At 31.8% G+C, this 17442-nt stretch overlaps 2 protein-coding genes across 2 annotated transcripts; both read right to left on the reverse strand.

The window, feature by feature from the left end:
• Positions 1-1866: 1866 nt before the first annotated feature.
• LOC132645176 (phosphoglycerate mutase-like protein AT74H) lies at positions 1867-3280 on the reverse strand. The gene is made up of 2 exons (XM_060361985.1): positions 2704-3280; positions 1867-2361 (listed from the first exon to the last, which is right to left on the reverse strand). The coding sequence occupies exons 1-2, from the start codon at positions 3269-3271 to the stop codon at positions 1967-1969; spliced, it is 963 nt and encodes a 320-aa protein (XP_060217968.1). The 5' UTR covers positions 3272-3280; the 3' UTR covers positions 1867-1966.
• Positions 3281-11797: 8517 nt separating this feature from the next.
• Positions 11798-15274, reverse strand: LOC132645177 (phosphoglycerate mutase-like protein AT74H). The gene is made up of 2 exons (XM_060361986.1): positions 14587-15274; positions 11798-12467 (listed from the first exon to the last, which is right to left on the reverse strand). The coding sequence occupies exons 1-2, from the start codon at positions 15041-15043 to the stop codon at positions 12037-12039; spliced, it is 888 nt and encodes a 295-aa protein (XP_060217969.1). The 5' UTR covers positions 15044-15274; the 3' UTR covers positions 11798-12036.
• Positions 15275-17442: the final 2168 nt, after the last annotated feature.

The following is a 17442-nucleotide window of genomic DNA, read 5'->3' on the forward strand; positions in this document are numbered from 1 at the left end:
TGCTTATGGAAAATAATCTACGTTTCATTTAGCCTTGGTATTATATATACAGTTAAAGTTTGGTTTATCCTCGCTAATCTTTTATTTTCTTCTCTTTATTTTGCATGACCACACCGGAGCCGAAGAGTTTCACTTTGAGACTCCACGACGCCGCTGCCACACGAAGTCATACCTTATCTTCTTTTGGTCCCTCGGTTAAGTAGCGACATTGAAGGATTTCTTCCTTTTGCAGGAGTCGGATTCGAGTCGATCATCTTATCCCATTCCCATCTTGTCTTTTATATGACTTATTGCTTGTTGTTTGACTAAATTATTATTGTTTATTTTGGTCGTGACTTTAGCTGCATAAAATAGAGACAACTTAGTATTTTGACCTTTAGTTAATAAATGGTTATTTGTTTTAAAAACTTTCGTAGTAATAGTTTTAAAACTTATGAATGTCGCACGGTAAAACTAATTTCTTAAGATGGTGGTAAAACATGAGAGTTTAAGCTTTGAACTAGAATTTGAACCAAATGACATTGGTTCGTAACCCTTTTTCCATCGGACAAAAATGTTCTGCCAAACTAAAGTTCCTTTTCTTAAAAAATCAAATATGTTTTCCTAAACATTATACTTGCCAATTTTATACTCTATATTATATTTATACGCATATGTTCAGATTACTATCATTCATCGTGATTTATAAAACGTTACACATCCCGCACTTTTTTTTAGTTTATTTATAACTAAACTCTTTTATGCAAAAAATATTATCTTTTCTCCAAATCTTATTTTAAAATAGCATATTTGTATTTTCACTATAACTTTAGCAATACTCACAAAGATATTTTCTTAAATGTTGTAAAATGTTACGTCTACATTTTAGCCTAATTAACCTTAAGTCCGGTCGGTTAACTATTGTTAATGGATCTTAAAGGATGCCTAATACATTCCCTTTAAGTTACTTGAACCCTTACCTAGAATCTTAGGTTAATAGACCTTAAACGGAGTTAACTTTAAAAATAACTTTAATGAACTTAAGGTGTCCTAATTCACCATAAATAATTAGGTGGCGACTCCTTAACTTTAATTAATCCCGGAATTACCTGGATTTTGTAAACTATTTTGACTTAGGTTAAAATAGATATAACAAACTTGAGAGACTACAACTTAGATGGCCATTACCTGACTTTTTCTTTCAGCTATACAATCTTTCGCGTCTTTCACACTCATTCAACAATTTCGGTGGTACCGTGCAGTTGCATAAGTTCACAAAACTTACGAAGCTTGCCAATCTTGATCTATCCCACAACAGATTATCAGTTGACACAGATATAAGTCAGTTAGATATTGCCTTGCTCCCCTAGTTATTTGCCTTAAGGTTAGCATCTTGCAATTTGCGGAATATTTATTTCCTTAAGAATCAAACGGGGTTGGCTTCATTAGATCTGTCAAACAACAATATCAGAGGTGAAATACCAAACTGGATATGGGAAATTTTCGATAGAGAGAGTCACTTGGTGAATCTCTCTCTTAATCAGTTCACACATTTGCAAGTACCTTATAGATTTGGCTTTATAAATTCCTTGGATCCACATGCAAACCTGCTTACGGGGGAAGTTCCACTACCACCACCTACAGCAGCTAGAAATATATCATGCCTCCTGCGGTTCGGCCCTCCACCGGGCTGCCCTTTTTTAGGTAATTGTATCTTACATGTTAAAGCTTCTTTACCAATGGTGTCACTACATTTCATGTTTGTTCTTGATATGATCATTCAATCCCTTCAGCAGATTGAATTAGGATCTTGAAACAAAATTTTCTAGCTTACCGCCACACCAACAGAGACATTAAAGAAAATGACAAAAAAGAGAGGACATTAAGTACTTTAACAATCTTATTGATTACAATAAAACTAACTAGTAGAGATGTCCAACAGCTTAGCTAGTTAACTTACACATACACCTTAAAAAGGGACTAGTACTTAGATAATAGTGATCTCATCATCTGAATCTTCTGCGAAACAATCCATGAAAGGATATACATCACTTGTTCCCTGCGAATTAACCCTTGTAGGACCATAAGCTCTACATTTCTGATTCTCTATCATATCAGGAGATAGTCCCCATTCTTGAAGTTTCTTGTCATCATGATGAAATGCTAGGCTGTATTCCCCTCCTTCACCTAATTGCAGAACTTGAAATTCACCAAGCTTTATCCTGTTAAGATCCTCAAATTGCTCAATGGTCCAGTCGAACCATTTCATGAGGAAGATGCGATTCGACAGTCCATGGGTAACAATGATGATGTTGCTCTCTTGACAAGGGTCGTGACAGAACTTCTTCATTTCTATGTCCCTCCTCAAGCATTCAACAAAACCTGCACATTATTACATGATTTTAAGTTCTTTATATTCGCAATCATCCGATCATTTATAAGGTAATTATAAAAAAATTCTAAGGAGGTAGCAGGGGACAGTGGAGGAGAAGACCTTCTGAGCTCGCAAACGTCTAACAGATTACTTTACCAGTCCCAAATTGAACTTTAAACTTCTTATATTTTTATATTTAGTAACAATTGAACTTAAAACTTCCTTTCATTCTTAAATTGCATGACCAGTCATATTCCATCACATAATTTCTTCACTAGTCAACATTCACTTCAAATAAATTGGAAAGAAAGATTTTATGGTAAACAAATAAAAATAACAGTAGAACTTACTTGATATACGATCATAAACCTCAGCCCCACTTTCACCACCAGGAACTCTATAATAAAACCTCCCGTACGTAAATCTTTCCTTCTTAATCTCTTCTATACCTGCAGGATCATTAAAGTTCCCAAAATTCAATTCCCTCAGCCTGTATTCTTCCTTCACCCCCATCACTCTCCTTTTCGCGAATGATCCACCCATCTCTCTCAACGTCCTTCTCGTTCGTTCTGCAGGGGAAACATAGAAAAAAACCTTCCAATTATTACTAGCATTTTCAGAAATAAGTTTCTTGATTTGGTTTCCACTTTGCTTAGCCTGCTCAATTCCTTTTTCGGTCAGTCCAATCTTGTGATTTGGTGTTGTTCCGTAAACATTGATGTCAACATTTGCTGAAAGTTCGCCATGACGGACTAGGATTATGCGTTTGGGCAAATGACTGTTGGTGTTGTGTGTGCCATTTGTTATAATTTTGTTAAGAGACATTTTGAGTAGATATACAAAGGGAATAAGTAGTAGGAAGTGTTGTAATGAAGAGACTATTGTTGTTTGTGTTGTGTTATTTGAGTGATATATCATACAGCAAGTTAAAGGTTGTATTTATATTGGTTTTTTTGGGTATAGTTTGAAAGTGATGGTGAGTACTGCAACTTCGACTGAGCATCCTAGTCTTCGAAGACTTATAATATATGCAGAGTTTATAGTCAATGCACCTCCTTCATGTAAAAAATATTTTTACAATTAAATTACTTATGATAAATTTCTAGTATTATAAATCTTAATTAATGATAGTAACTAACATGCTAATAATTGATTAATTGTAGTAATTGTGTAAATTGGTACTCCCTATCTCATTTTTTGTGAATTGTTTGACTGAGAACAAAAACTTTTGAAACTTCTGATATAATACATATTACATAACTTAGAAATTTATGTGGTTTTTAAAATCACATCGAGGGTAAAGTGAAAATTTTAACTTAATTATTTTAAATATAAAAAATATTAATCTTTTTTGGATAATTTTAAAAATATGTCATACAGAATAAGGCACATTACTTCAAACTTCAAACATCAAACTAATTCATGTCCAAACATCTAGATGGTCATATTATAAGTTTTCTTTGTAAACAAGTCCTATGAAAAGTAGTTATCCATTGTGTTTGATTTGCCATAGAATTTAAGGAAAAAAAATAAAACTTGGGGACTAAAGTAAACCATATAAACTTCTATAAACTATAAATCATTTAATTAACTATAAAATAAAAAGTTTAAAGTTAAATTGATTCTAAATACACAAAAGTGTTATTGTAATTGAAACATATAAAAAGGAAAGAATATCACATAAATTGAGAAAATGAGTATTAAATATATTTTACATCCAACAAAACAAAGTTAATATCGAACAAAACCTTTGCGAATATTCTTCCAAGAACTAAAATCTAGCATGCTTGTAAGTCGTAACTAATACAATGCCTAAATATTCTCAAAACTATTTCAATTAATATGCCTGACTTAAAACAAATGAAACAAAGTACGTAACGTTCATAGAACTTCCCCACATTTTGGCGTCTTGTGTCCTCTTCCACTTTTTTTTTTTTTTTGTTTCTTGTGGAAGACAAAGCATGAACCTGTCGCAATATTGATTTTACGTGTCCTGTAGAATCATCTTGGCCCGAAACATACGGCAAGTTTTCTTAATACACTACTTTAACTAATTACATATTCAATGTACGTCAACTTAAGTCATTTTCTGATAAGCTAAAAAGAATCTACAACAATTAATTAAGTGATAAGAGATATGAATAGTATTTCTATGTAGCAGTTCTCGAGTTTCTATTCAATCAAATATAAACATGTATGTAGTTAGTCGGGAACTTATTTTGGCGAAACAAGCATTTTGGAATATGTTTTATAAAAAACCCTAATGTATGGCTAAAGGAAGCACTAGTAGAAACTTACATTTTCAAAAGTCTTTCCTGATTAATTAAGTCAATTTTCTTTGTTTACTTTTTTACTCTCTTTTATGCTCCGTATATATAGGTGTGTGTGTGTCCTTTTTATTGGCATAATGAAGGACTAGACTTGACCAGAGAGTCAAAAGTCAAGACTGATGCGGTCAGCTCGACCCGCGCCCCACACGGTATACTTCTTACACCAAGAGAGAATCTCATCTCTTACCGGAGAAAAAAAAATTACCTAATTGCATGCAAATTTTTATGGTAAAAGAACACTAATACCCAATAGACACCAAACAATTATCCTTTCATGCCCCCTTTACTTTCATACTCTCAAAGTTATTTACTTGTTCTACCCATTATAGCTTTTATTGGTAGTTATCTCTTCTTCTTTTTTTCTTTTTTATCTTCATAATCTAAGTTCATTAACCTTTTCTTCTATTTTTTATTCTTCTTTTTTAATTTCAGGTGATTTTCATTTACTTCTTTCTCCTATTCTAATTTCATTTTTTAAAATTATTTTTTCTTTATTTTTTTTCATAATCTAATTCTACACACCTTTTGGCTCGTTTATTTTTATTTTTTTATATCAATAAAAAGGATAACTGATATATTATCCTTTTTATTTTTTTCTATGTCTCAAAAAATAATTTTTCTAGCCTATAGTATATCAAATTAGTAGCAGTTGAAGTATACCGTTGCAATATACTATGATACCACATGGTATACATTCCTTCAAGAATACACTCAGTCATCTATGATACCAACCTGATATATATCATATACTGATAGGGTATCATAGATGACAGATTCATTCCAACACTACTCAGTCCTCTATGATGCCCACATGATATATATCATATACTGACAGGGTATCATAGAGGAATGATTCGTTTCTTCAAGAAAAATACTCTTGAGTCCTCTATGATACCCCCATGGTATATATCATATACTAAAAGGGTATCATAGAGGACTGGTTCATGGGAGTATCATGGATGAATGACCCGCATGATATATCATATACTGAGAAGATATCACAGAGGACCGTCTTTGTAGCAACCCCCTAGGGAGGATGCTACTTGATGAAATTAATCAATACTTACTAATTTAAATATTTGTCGGGAAACTATTTTGTAAAAAAAGATAGAAATAGCCTAATAACTAAATCCAAAGATAAAATTTATTGACAACATATTCACGAGTAGGACAAAATATAAAGAAGTCTATAGTTCAAATGTACCACGAAATCTAGAAGAAACTAATTTAAAACAATGGCATTAAAATGTAGTAGCGGAAATAGACCCATGTGAACATGGTTCAAAATATGACATCTCAACATACTAGATCTCATAAACCCTCCTTAAAATGTAAATATCCAATTATAAAAGAAAATAGACAGCACCTATATTGAGTTAAATCAACGCTTTAGAATTCATCAAACGCTTAGTAGAAGATTTTTTTTATTTTTTTTTATGCTACAACATCCAATTCTCATACCAAGCATTCAACTCCCAATCACAAATACAAACTAGTTAAGTCTTCCAAATTCAACACAAGTACTAAATTTAAAATATTATAAGACTTGGGCATGGACATTCCCGAAATAGTCAAGTCATTCGTCAAAATCAACTTACAAAATATTAGCATCATGACTCAAATTTCATTCAAAAGTGCATATATAAGTTTATCACATGGATCATGTACAAGTCCCAAAAGTGCACAAAATAAACATGATTATGCAGATGTGGTCTTCATCTAGGATTCCAAAAAGTCTACTCCAAATGGTCATCCTCAAGTCTCTCCGGTACATCACCTACGATAGCAACAAACTATCGCTAAGCATAAAGCTTAGTGACACATAAACTTAACTAACATTTCATATCAAAAAGCAAGCTATGTAAGGAGTACAAAAATAAATTTTAGAAATGAGCTTATCAAAATCACCATCGAGTACTTAATGAAGGTACAATTGTTTCAAGAAAATCAAATATCAAATAATAAAGTAGTTCAATATATCAATATTTAAAATCTCAAATGTTAAGAAGCTTTCCAAAGCTAATCCAAAAAGGTCAACCAATTAGTTATTTAGTGAGCTATGTATCAAAAACGAATGCAAGAAATAAATTCAAGACATAAGCTTATCAGATTTATCACCAAGTACTAAATCAATGTACGACATTTCAAGAGAACCAAATACAAAACCATAAGGTAGTTCAAGATACCACTATTCCAAATACCAAGTGTCAAGAAAGCTTTCGAAGCTAATTCATGAAACGTCATTCAATAGTTAATTTAATAGTGGGCTATGTATCAAAAATGAGTACAAGAACTAAATTTAAGAATAGACTTGTCAAAGTAAGCTATGTACAATGTTTCAAGAGAATCAAATATCAATTCAAGAAGTAGTTCCAAATAAATCAAATAAAGCTTATCAGATTTATTATCAAGTACTTAATCAATGAACTAAATTTCAAGAGAACCAAATACCAAACCATAAGGTAGTTCACGATACTAATATTCCAAATACCAAGTGTCAAGAAAGCTTCTGAAGCTAGTTCATGAAACGTCATTCAATAATTAATTTAATAGTGGGTTATGTATCAAAAATGAGTACAAGAACTAAATTCAAGAATAGACTTGTCAAAGTAAGCTATGTACGGTGTTTCAAGAGAATCAAATATCAACCCATGAAGTAGTTCCAAAAAGTATCATATCTCTAGTGTCAAGAAAGCTTTCCAAGCTAATTCGAGAAAGTCATTCAATTAGTTTCGCCCAACCCATCATATCAAGCATAATCCAATAACAAGAAGGACCGAAGCCAAAATCAAGAAGGGTCATCACCCAATAATCAAGAGCCATGTTGAAAGTGGCTTTCCACTCATACTTTAAAATGCACCAAAAAGTACATAGTCAAGATGAAATGTAAATCCAAAGTCAAGATGGGCAAGATCCGAAATCAAGAAGGGTCGTCACCCGATAATCAAGAGAATCAAGAGCCATGTTGAAAGTGGCTTTCCACTCATACTCGAAAATAGACAAAAGTCCATCGTCAAGATGAAATGTAAATCCAAAGTCAAGATGGCAACATCCGAACAATACCATGAGGTATGTCAATATGTCAATATAAGTGACAAGGTCACTATCACTAGATGGACAATGTCCCGACAAGAATACAATAATGCTCAAGCAATTTATATATGTGGCGAGTTAAGTTGTCTTACAAAAATACTTCACATAAGACCAACGTGATTTTAACATATTCATAACTCAATTACAAAATTATAACCCTCAACGATAACTAACATATTGAAGTGTCTCAAGATATTCTTTTTCAACCAACAAAGCAAGTAAACTAGTAAAGTAGCAACAAAATCAATATGACGACAATTTAAAGTAGATGAAATTTCACCAAAGTTCAAGCTTCCCACAATATCTCAACAAAACAAATTGAAAGAAAAGTTCAAGTTTATGTGCAACCCTTGGAGCTTTATTGCTTCTAAAGTTCAAATAAACATCAAGAAGTTATAAATCCCCAAAGCAACGGTCAAGAAAATAAGTCGACATCCTTAGCTTTTACAAGTGCCATATGTACCACAAGTGAGAGCAATAATTTTTGAATCTTTCAAAACAAAGCTTAGATTCTTGATTTAAATGGAAAATATGAAGTATTCAACAAAGAGGATTTGATTTCTCATGAGAAAAGTGAAGAGTTAGGGTTTGAGCTTTGGACTTTGGACTTTAGTAGAGAAGATGGAGTAGAACCCCAATGTAGGAGCTTCATGAGGAAAAAAAAGGGGTAAATTTCATCTAATGCTAGAAATAAATCTCAAGGATCCAATGACTAGGATATAAGGGCCATTTTCTTAAAATTGCACATGACACCTCTTTATTTTAAACTCTATAGAGAATAAACCCTTTGTCACACAAATTATATAATTGGCTCCGGAAGATATTTTTCTCTATCTTTTTTCATTTTTTATTGTATTTGACTCCAAAATGTCTAGCTAATTTGTTAATTAATATGCATGTATTATATTAACAATTTCTTTAAACAAAAAGGGTCTTCAAAGTAAATGTCAAATTTGAATTTCTAGAATGGTAAAAAGAATATTTTATAAGAAAAATGTAATCAATTGTAATGCACATAATAAATCTTGAAAAGTCGGGGTGTTACAGACTCATTCTTCAAAAAAAGAGCTTAATTGTCTATGCTACTCACATGATATATATCATATACTGATAGGGTATCATAGAAATTGATTCATTCATTGAAGAAAAGCACTCGGTCATCTATGATACCATCTTGTAGGGGTGTACAAAGTAAATCGACAAACCGCACCAAACCGATAAACCGAGTCAAACTGAGAAAAAACTCGATTAGTGGTTTGGTTTGACTTAGTTTGGTGTTGAAAAAAAAATCTAACCATAACTGGTTTGGTTTGGTTTGATTTGGTTTTAGCTAAAAAAAGTCAAACCGAGTCAAACAAACCCGACATTACATTTATTCAATTTTGAAAATACTTTATACATAAAAATATTTATTTGTAATGTAATTTATAAATATTTCTTAAATTTTTTCTTAGTTTTTATCTATTATCATATTATTTCAAGCTTGAACTTAGAATTTTGAATGTCAATAAGTTTTATATCCCATGTATGTTTGTAACTCAAATAAAATCCCAATCAAAACCAACTCAACACTAATGCTAACAAAAGAAATTCAATTTTACCATTAGGAATGACAATAATGTTGGGTATCTATTCTTTAGTTTTGCATAATTGGTTTAGAGAGTGAAAATACGTAACTTAATTTTTTTTTCGTTGTCATGTAATTAATACTTATTAGCCGTACTTATTTTAGCATGACTTAGTATTTTTAGATTATGGTCATTTTGTTTATGGCTTATTAATTAGCAATATTTATTTTAACCGATTTTATTATCTTTTTTGTTGAATATTTTAATACAATGTCATCACCATCTCACATTATGTGTTATTTTCTTAAGAAACACCTCAATTATATATTGTATCTTACTAGGACTAAAAAATATTTGAAGTAAAAGTTATATGTTTTGTATGAAGACATTTCCGGAAAAAAACCAGAAAAATCCAAGGTTGAAAAACCTGAATTTTATTGGTTTGGTTTGGTATATAAATTTAACAACCCGACGCAATTATTTTGATATGGTATTTAAAAAATCCGAACCAACCCGATCCATGTACACCGCTATCATCTTGTATAGCATATATTGACAGAGTATCATAGAGGACTAGCAGTTCATTCCTTCAAGAAAAACACTCAGTCATGTATACCCTATACTGACAGAGTATCATAAAGGACTAACAGTTCATTTCTTAAAAAAAAAAAACACCCATTCCACTGTGATACCAACCTGGTATATATCATATACTGATAGGGTATCATAGATAGAAGATATATTCCTTAAAAAAATAACTCTACTCAGTCCTTTATGATGACCACATGATATATCATATACTGACAGAGTATCATATATAACTTGTTCATTCCTTCAAAAGAAAACACTCATCAGCCCTCTATGATAATCACATCGTATATTTCATATATTGACAGAGTATCATAGAGGACTGGTTTATTCCTTCAATAAAAATACAACTCATTTCTTAATTTATTTATTTTTAAAAATCACTTCTATGTCTTCTATGATACCAACATTGTATATATCGTATACTGGCACGGTATCACAAAGGACAGGTTCATTCTCTCAAAAGATTTTTTTTTTAAAATACAACAAATATAGTTTAAGCTTAATTTTGATAATATTTTAATTTTTCTATCATTTTTAGCAAGTTAAATTTTATAAAAAATTATTTAAAAAAATAGAGTCATATTTTACGTATATATTTTATTTTCATTTGCAAAAGAGAAAAAAATAATAAAACTGTACTTTCTATTAATCTAAATTTTAATAAATAAGCTAGTGATTTTAGTATTTTTCTTATATTATTTTTTATTGTAGTCTAATTATTTCATTTTTTTATTAATTTAAAATTAATTGGTTAATATTTTTATTTTTATATGTTATTTTTATCTTTAAAAGGAAAAAACACAAAAATAAAGAAAGAGACAAACAAGAAGAAAATAACTAACCAAAAAGGAAAAGGATATTAGAGATCAACGCCTAAAGAATGGAACCAACTAAGAGAAGGAAATTAACTCAATTTGAGCCGCAATTCACGCCACAATTTAATCATGGGTATGCGGGTAACTATTTTATATCATTCTTCATGCTTGAAGGACTTAAGAGGCCGTTAGAGTTACTGGTTGTACAAGCTGATAAGCATTTTTAAGTGATTGAAATTATCTTTGTGATTAAACAATGAATGCATGTTTGTCTAGATAGTTGAAATTAATAAATTGATAAAAGTCTTTCAATAAAATGACTAAGATATTACCTTTAATATTTTTTATTACAAATTATAAATTTAGAAGTATATTTATAAGAAAAAGGATGAACGACATATATGGAATGACAAGAAATTAGAAGTTTTATCTTGGAAAAAATTATTTGAGAATTAGATAAATATCAAGGATAAAATAATAAAATTTTTGATCAAACTAAAGTGCTTGCTGAAAAATCATAAGTTGAAAGAAACTAACTAATGAATTTTTGTTGATTCTCATAAGCACTTACTATAAGCACTTGCCTTACAAGGATATTGAATATTTATCAAACGCGTAGATAAGTTAAAAGGTGTTCATGAATCAGTTTGACTAGCCAGTAAGTTTAGCCAAACACCCTCAACTTTTATTGCTCCCAGTGACGAGCTAATAAAACCAGTCTAAATCTTGACAAGGTGAATTTTCTTTGTCAAAATCCTTTGAACTCTGCAATTACCCTCCAATGTACGTCAGTTAAAGTTTACTTTTATTATTAAAACTTTGTAATAGCATCAAATCACCAAAAGGCATCACAAGGTTCATTTGGCAAAGGAAAGATTGATTTAATAACGGAACAACTTTGTGAAGCAGAAGGATTGGACAATTACGGAACAGGTGGAAATACAAACACTGATCTCAGTTTCAGCAGTGGAAAAAACACTTGTAACTTCACCTGTCAAAACTTATTCAATCTCCGTCTTGTTAAAAAATTAACCATAATTTCACAAGTCAACAAAAAAATTTACACTTGGTCCTGATGTCAAACGTTTGATATACAAATTGAAGGTTTCAAATTTACAACAAATTGACACTAACAATGCCTAAAACAAGAGGAAACAAGCCTCCCCGGGCCTAAAACTGGAACAACTACATGAAACTAGAAAAGAGCTTACAAACATTTCTATCAGTTAACCAAATGAACAATACAACAGCAAGTAATGAATTGGAACAAATGCACGTTAACAGTATCATGCTGGGGGAAGATCAATAGAGTTGTTTGATTTCACATCTTCACCATCTTTGTCATTTGAATCCGCTAAATGGTCAAAGAATTCATCAAGGTACCAAGGGCAATGATCATTCAAAGCACCCCTGTTAGCATTAGCTCGCCTTTTTTGGTCTGCGATCATCTCAGGGGACATCCCCCATTCTAGCATCTCTTCATCACTATGATGGACTGCTAAGCTATATTCACCACCAGCCCCTAATTCCATAACTCGAAACTCGCAATTCCCTAGATTGTTTAGGTACTCGAATTGCTCAACGGTCCACTTGAACCACTTCATTAGAAAGACTCGACTAGTTAGACCATGGGATACAATTACAAGGTTCAACTCGTCGTTAGGGTCATGATGGTGCCTGTTCATATCAACATCCCTCCATAGAGTTTCAAGGAAATCTGCATTACAAATGAAAGTAAGTATCGAACTTCACACTTCTGAATTGCAGCTTAATTCAAATGCATTCCTCATTCAGAGCACTGAACAAACAGGGGGAATTTTGGTGGACACATGTAAAAAAAAATCATAGTGTTTATTACATCACTAATGTGACATTCCTCTATTGCGTACAAAATTATTACTTAAATCATATCACTATCATCCATTTAAGTTAGCAAATTCATTTTGGTCCCGCAAAATTTGAATAAGTTTTAACCCACAAGATCCCTAAATTCAAACTAACTGATATTAAGGCTATAAGTAGGCCAAACTTTTACTTTAAACTAGACATGGATCTTTGACAAGCAGAACTAGGAACACAAAACAGAGGTGACGTCCATCCTACCAGCTGGTAAAGTTTAGGGAACCTTTCTGGCATTGAGTATTGAAGGAAAGAAGACATCTCTTTCCTTTAAAAGGTGGTATTATTTCCAGTCATCCTTCAGAATTTTATAATCTCATAAAATTATTAGTGATTGTTGCTATGAAGAAATGAATTTCTCCAGCTGTGTTAAGCTTCGAGCATAAAATTGAGTTTATATACTGTTATGGAAAACACGTCTACTTCCCTTGTAGACTTGAACTAAGGATTTATGATCATTCCAGAATAGATCTGTAGAGCAGAACTGTTATGAGTTTCTATCCCCTTTAAATTTTACCTTATAAAAAAATAAAAAAAATAAAAATAAAAAGAAGAAGAAGAACATCAGACAACCACGTTAATTCAGTTTTTATGTAAAACAGTACTGTAACTTCCATTATGTCATCAGGTTTTACCAACTTGCATATGCTGAAAGCAAACTACTTGATCTTACTCTTATTGTAACTTGAAGTCTCAAGACGGTTAGTTCTATCAATTACACTATATTCTTTTAAACCATAAATTCATATTCTGGATACCATTATCCATTTAATTGACGATTTAATTACAGATTGCATCTTACTTTCTATTAGAATAACAGTTGAGATCAATCAATAGAAAAGTTGAACGACAAGGAGCAAAGCTATGGCAAGACCCAAGGCTTCAATTATATCCGAGAAGTGTATGAGAACTGAGAATGCAGGCCAGGAAATATAATACTCTTAAGCATTGTAATGACATCAAAAGGAATAATCCAACTGTAGCAAATTAAGTTTTGGCCTTCTTTCAGCGATATGAAAAACATAATGGGCACTGGATACAAGGCTGGCTTTTACTTGCACCTCTTTTTAGTATGATCTGCTGTTCTAATACTACAAGTTAAAGTCTGATGGGGACATCAGGAAGGCAAGATTACTACCACCAACATAGCTTAACACACAAATTTCAAGAGCAAGACACACTGAAAGACATCTTGCCTTTGAGTGGAGACAAGCGATGGATCTCATAGCAACCTAAACATCGTGCTAATTATAAAACCTACATCATGAACTAATCTTGGTCTAAGCCAAACCACAAACGTCTTGGTTACAAAAAAATGCACACAACTAAAAGAGGTTTTCCCCAACAAATTGGTAATTCTCTAGGAGACTCTATGTATCAAGCTTGATAAAAAATGATCTATTCACACTATCTCTAGCAGAAGGTCCATACTCCATAGACTTATGCAGCAAGTCATTTGAAAGCTCCACAAATTATCAGAATGTCATACGAAAGACATACAGTTAATTAGGCATAAACTAAATATCCTTGATATGCCAAAAGTGAGATTAGAAGTTTCACAATTCACTCCAAATCACTCACAAAAAATCAAAAAATCAAAAAAAAAAAAAAATTGTATTCATGTCTAAACACAATTCCAATTTTCAACTTGAAAACAAATTCAACTTTTTTTTTCTTCAAATTTCACAGGTCCAATTGCACACTAAAATTAGAGAGTTTCAAAGTATAGAAAAGATTCAATCTTTTAGAATGGATCTACTCTTCTAAATATAATGAAATTCCATCTGTTGCTAGACAAAAATAGGACAAGCGAAATTAAAACATCATTAAATACAGATGGAAAATTTGCAAATACACATAAACATCAGGCTTATCATATAAAAACAAATACACGTACACATAGGAAAATCAAAAAGAGAGAGTATAAAAACACTTACGTGAAACACGATCATAAACATCAGCAGCAGATTCACCTTCAGGAAACCTATAAAAAAACCTCCCAAATCTCTCTCTTGTTTCCTTAATAACTTTCATCCTCTCAGCAACTTGAAAATTCCCAAAATCTTGTTCTCTAACTCTACACTCTTCTCTAACTCCAAGCACTCTATTCCTAGGAAATGCTCGACCAATCTCACGGAGCGTGGAGCGCGTGCGCACGTATGGTGAGACATAAAAGTAAACCTTCCACTTGTCCGATGATCCAGAGACAACATCAAGAATCCGGGACCCAGTTTGGTTTGCTTGTTGAATGCCACGTGTTGTCAATGGGATTTTGTAATCTGGGGTTATGCCGTATGTTTTGTCGTCTTTGTTTCCTTCACTTTCCCCGTGACGGACTAAGATTATACGTTTTGGTAAGTGGTACTTGGTTTCAGTTGTACTGTTGTTTACCATGCTTGTGTTTTTTTTTTTGTTTTTGGTTTGTGCAAGAAAAAATTATGGGTATAGAAGAAAGGGGTTTAGGATTGTTTGAGGATTTATAGAGTTTGTGAAAAGCTGTTTTTTTGGTGGTTGTTTTATTGGTGGAAGTGGGAACATGGTGGGATTCTTGGACGAACATTTGAATTTGAATTTAATAAGACGTGTGATTTTCAACTTTGCGTTTTTCTTTTATGAAGACGAGTAAACAATTGTGTTTTTTGTTAATTAAAAGTCCAATAGTGTTTTAATTATGTCTGATCATCGCATGGCTCTTTATAATGTATGCCCAAAGAAAAAATAAAAACTGATTAGCCGTCCTTCTTACACGTGATTGTGTTTCCAACTCCCTAATTTCACCCGATTTCATTTAAACATATGAACAGTTGAAAAGTGTTTACTCTTTTTGTAATAATTTACTTAACAATTTTCGCTTTTTGAGAGTCAAACAAGTTGTTCTTTTATCATAATTTTTCATATGTCTCTTAAATAATTTAAATTATTAATTATGATGACTTATAGTACTTATGTAGTTTTCAAATATGGAAATTTTTATCTCAAAAATATAAAAGATTCTATATTCAAACACACGATCAAAATTAAGAATTTTGACTCTTGAAAATTGAAAAATATTAAACAAATTGGGATGGAGGGAGTAATAATTTTGCTTTTTAATTTTGTATGTGTAATTTCTCAATTTGATGGAGTGGTAATAACCGTGTTTTAAAGTAAAATAAAATTTCTTCTTTTTCTTCCAAGGGAAGCTTAGGAAGAAGACATAAAGTGCGAAATATGTTAACAAAATTTGCTATTGTATTTTTTATTTATTGAGAGCCATTAGAATTAAACTTGACTATTATTTTTAACATATTTTTTTACAGTACAGTATGTAATGCAACTTTAAAATATATACATCACATGTTGATCCTTTCAATTTGAGAACATTGAAAGGATCAAAAAGAGAAAAAGAAAAAGGTAAGTTATGATTTGTGAAATGCTTAAATCAACTCAAATTGTGATACTTGGTAACAAAAATCAAATAATAGAAGGTACTATTGTGCTATTTTAAAGAATGTTACTTTTGACAAACTAGCTTATTAAATTGATTGATCCGTGCTGCCGGTGGCCTAAAAGGATGCCAAGGCAATTAAGCAAGCGGTCGAATGATGACCCTTTTTTTTTTTTCAAGTGATTAAAAAATAGGGCCCTAAAAAATAAGCGAAGATGTGAAACCGTACAAAACTAGAATCTTTAGGGGCTTTTTCACTAAAGAAAAAAAATTAGGCACCTTCTAAGTTCCAGATGTTTTGACAATTTCATGTCAGCCTAAGAAATCCGAATGTGAATAATGATGAGATGACGAGATCAAAAGGAGGATAAGAATTCGTGATCTTCACCTATATGCGAATTGATGTTATGGCAGATCTAGTTAATTTTCTTTCGTCATTCAAGGTTGAATTTTCACATTTTTGCTTGATTTGTCAACAAAGAACATCTGGTTTGGTTTCCCTACCAAAACTGAATAAAAATAATAATAAATAGTAGTACTGGTTAGGCACCAAGTCATGTCCTCAAATTCTAATATTTTCAAGACCTGAAAAAATATTAGTACTACTATAGAAATAACTGCTAAAAAACAATCTATGATGCCCTCTCTTGTATCCCGTTCTTGTATGGCCATAGCTAATGTAATATCTGTTAGAAATAAGAGAAGAATAACAAATAAATTAAGGCTTTGAGGCGTGAAAGATAGTGATCAGGAGTTATTGCTTATATATTCTTTGGAGATTACTGGAAGAATTTTTATTATTCTTATGTGTGGCTCAATTAATGTAAAGCACTAAAGCCCATAACTAATATTTAATGAAAAATAAATACCGTCTGTTAGATCGATTACTTGATGGACGTACCGAATTAAGTCTCAACCCCTATAAATTGGTCCTCCCTCCACCCATTAGGGTTACCACTTCTTCTAAGATACTTTTCCATCATTGACGGCTGTAGTAACGTAAGGCTAGGGCAAGGAGGTAGAAACCAATTTCTAGAAACAACGCTTCCGCTTTCGTAATAATGTCTTCCACATCAGATATGTTTTTGGTGTTCTCTTCATGTAAGATTATTGTGTTCAAGATCCTGTGTGAATTAAGTTAATCTTACATGTGGTATCAAGAGTCTGGATATTTGAACCAATAATCTTCGTACAAGAGAGACAATATTATGATATATTGAAACTTGTGCTTACTGAAAAAAAAAATCGTAAGACTAAACGTTGATTAAACTGTATGTGGTGGCTGACCCATCATGTCTTCTTAGGGTTTCTTAAAGTTATTAAGTTATCCGTAAATTAATATTAAATCAATTGGTGATTGGGTAAT

Source organism: Lycium barbarum, chromosome 6 (assembly GCF_019175385.1).
Source record: "Lycium barbarum isolate Lr01 chromosome 6, ASM1917538v2, whole genome shotgun sequence".
Classification (NCBI taxonomy): Eukaryota; Viridiplantae; Streptophyta; class Magnoliopsida; order Solanales; family Solanaceae; genus Lycium; species Lycium barbarum.

Coding starts and splice junctions, on each gene's coding strand:
- LOC132645177 (XM_060361986.1), bottom strand. CDS start 15,043: ATGGTAAACAACAGTACAACTGAAACCAAGTACCACTTACCAAAACGT. Junction 12,468..14,586: donor TGTTTATGATCGTGTTTCAC/GTAAGTGTTTTT, acceptor TTTGTAATGCAG/ATTTCCTTGAAACTCTATGG.
- LOC132645176 (XM_060361985.1), bottom strand. CDS start 3,271: ATGATATATCACTCAAATAACACAACACAAACAACAATAGTCTCTTCA. Junction 2,362..2,703: donor GGTTTATGATCGTATATCAA/GTAAGTTCTACT, acceptor AATAATGTGCAG/GTTTTGTTGAATGCTTGAGG.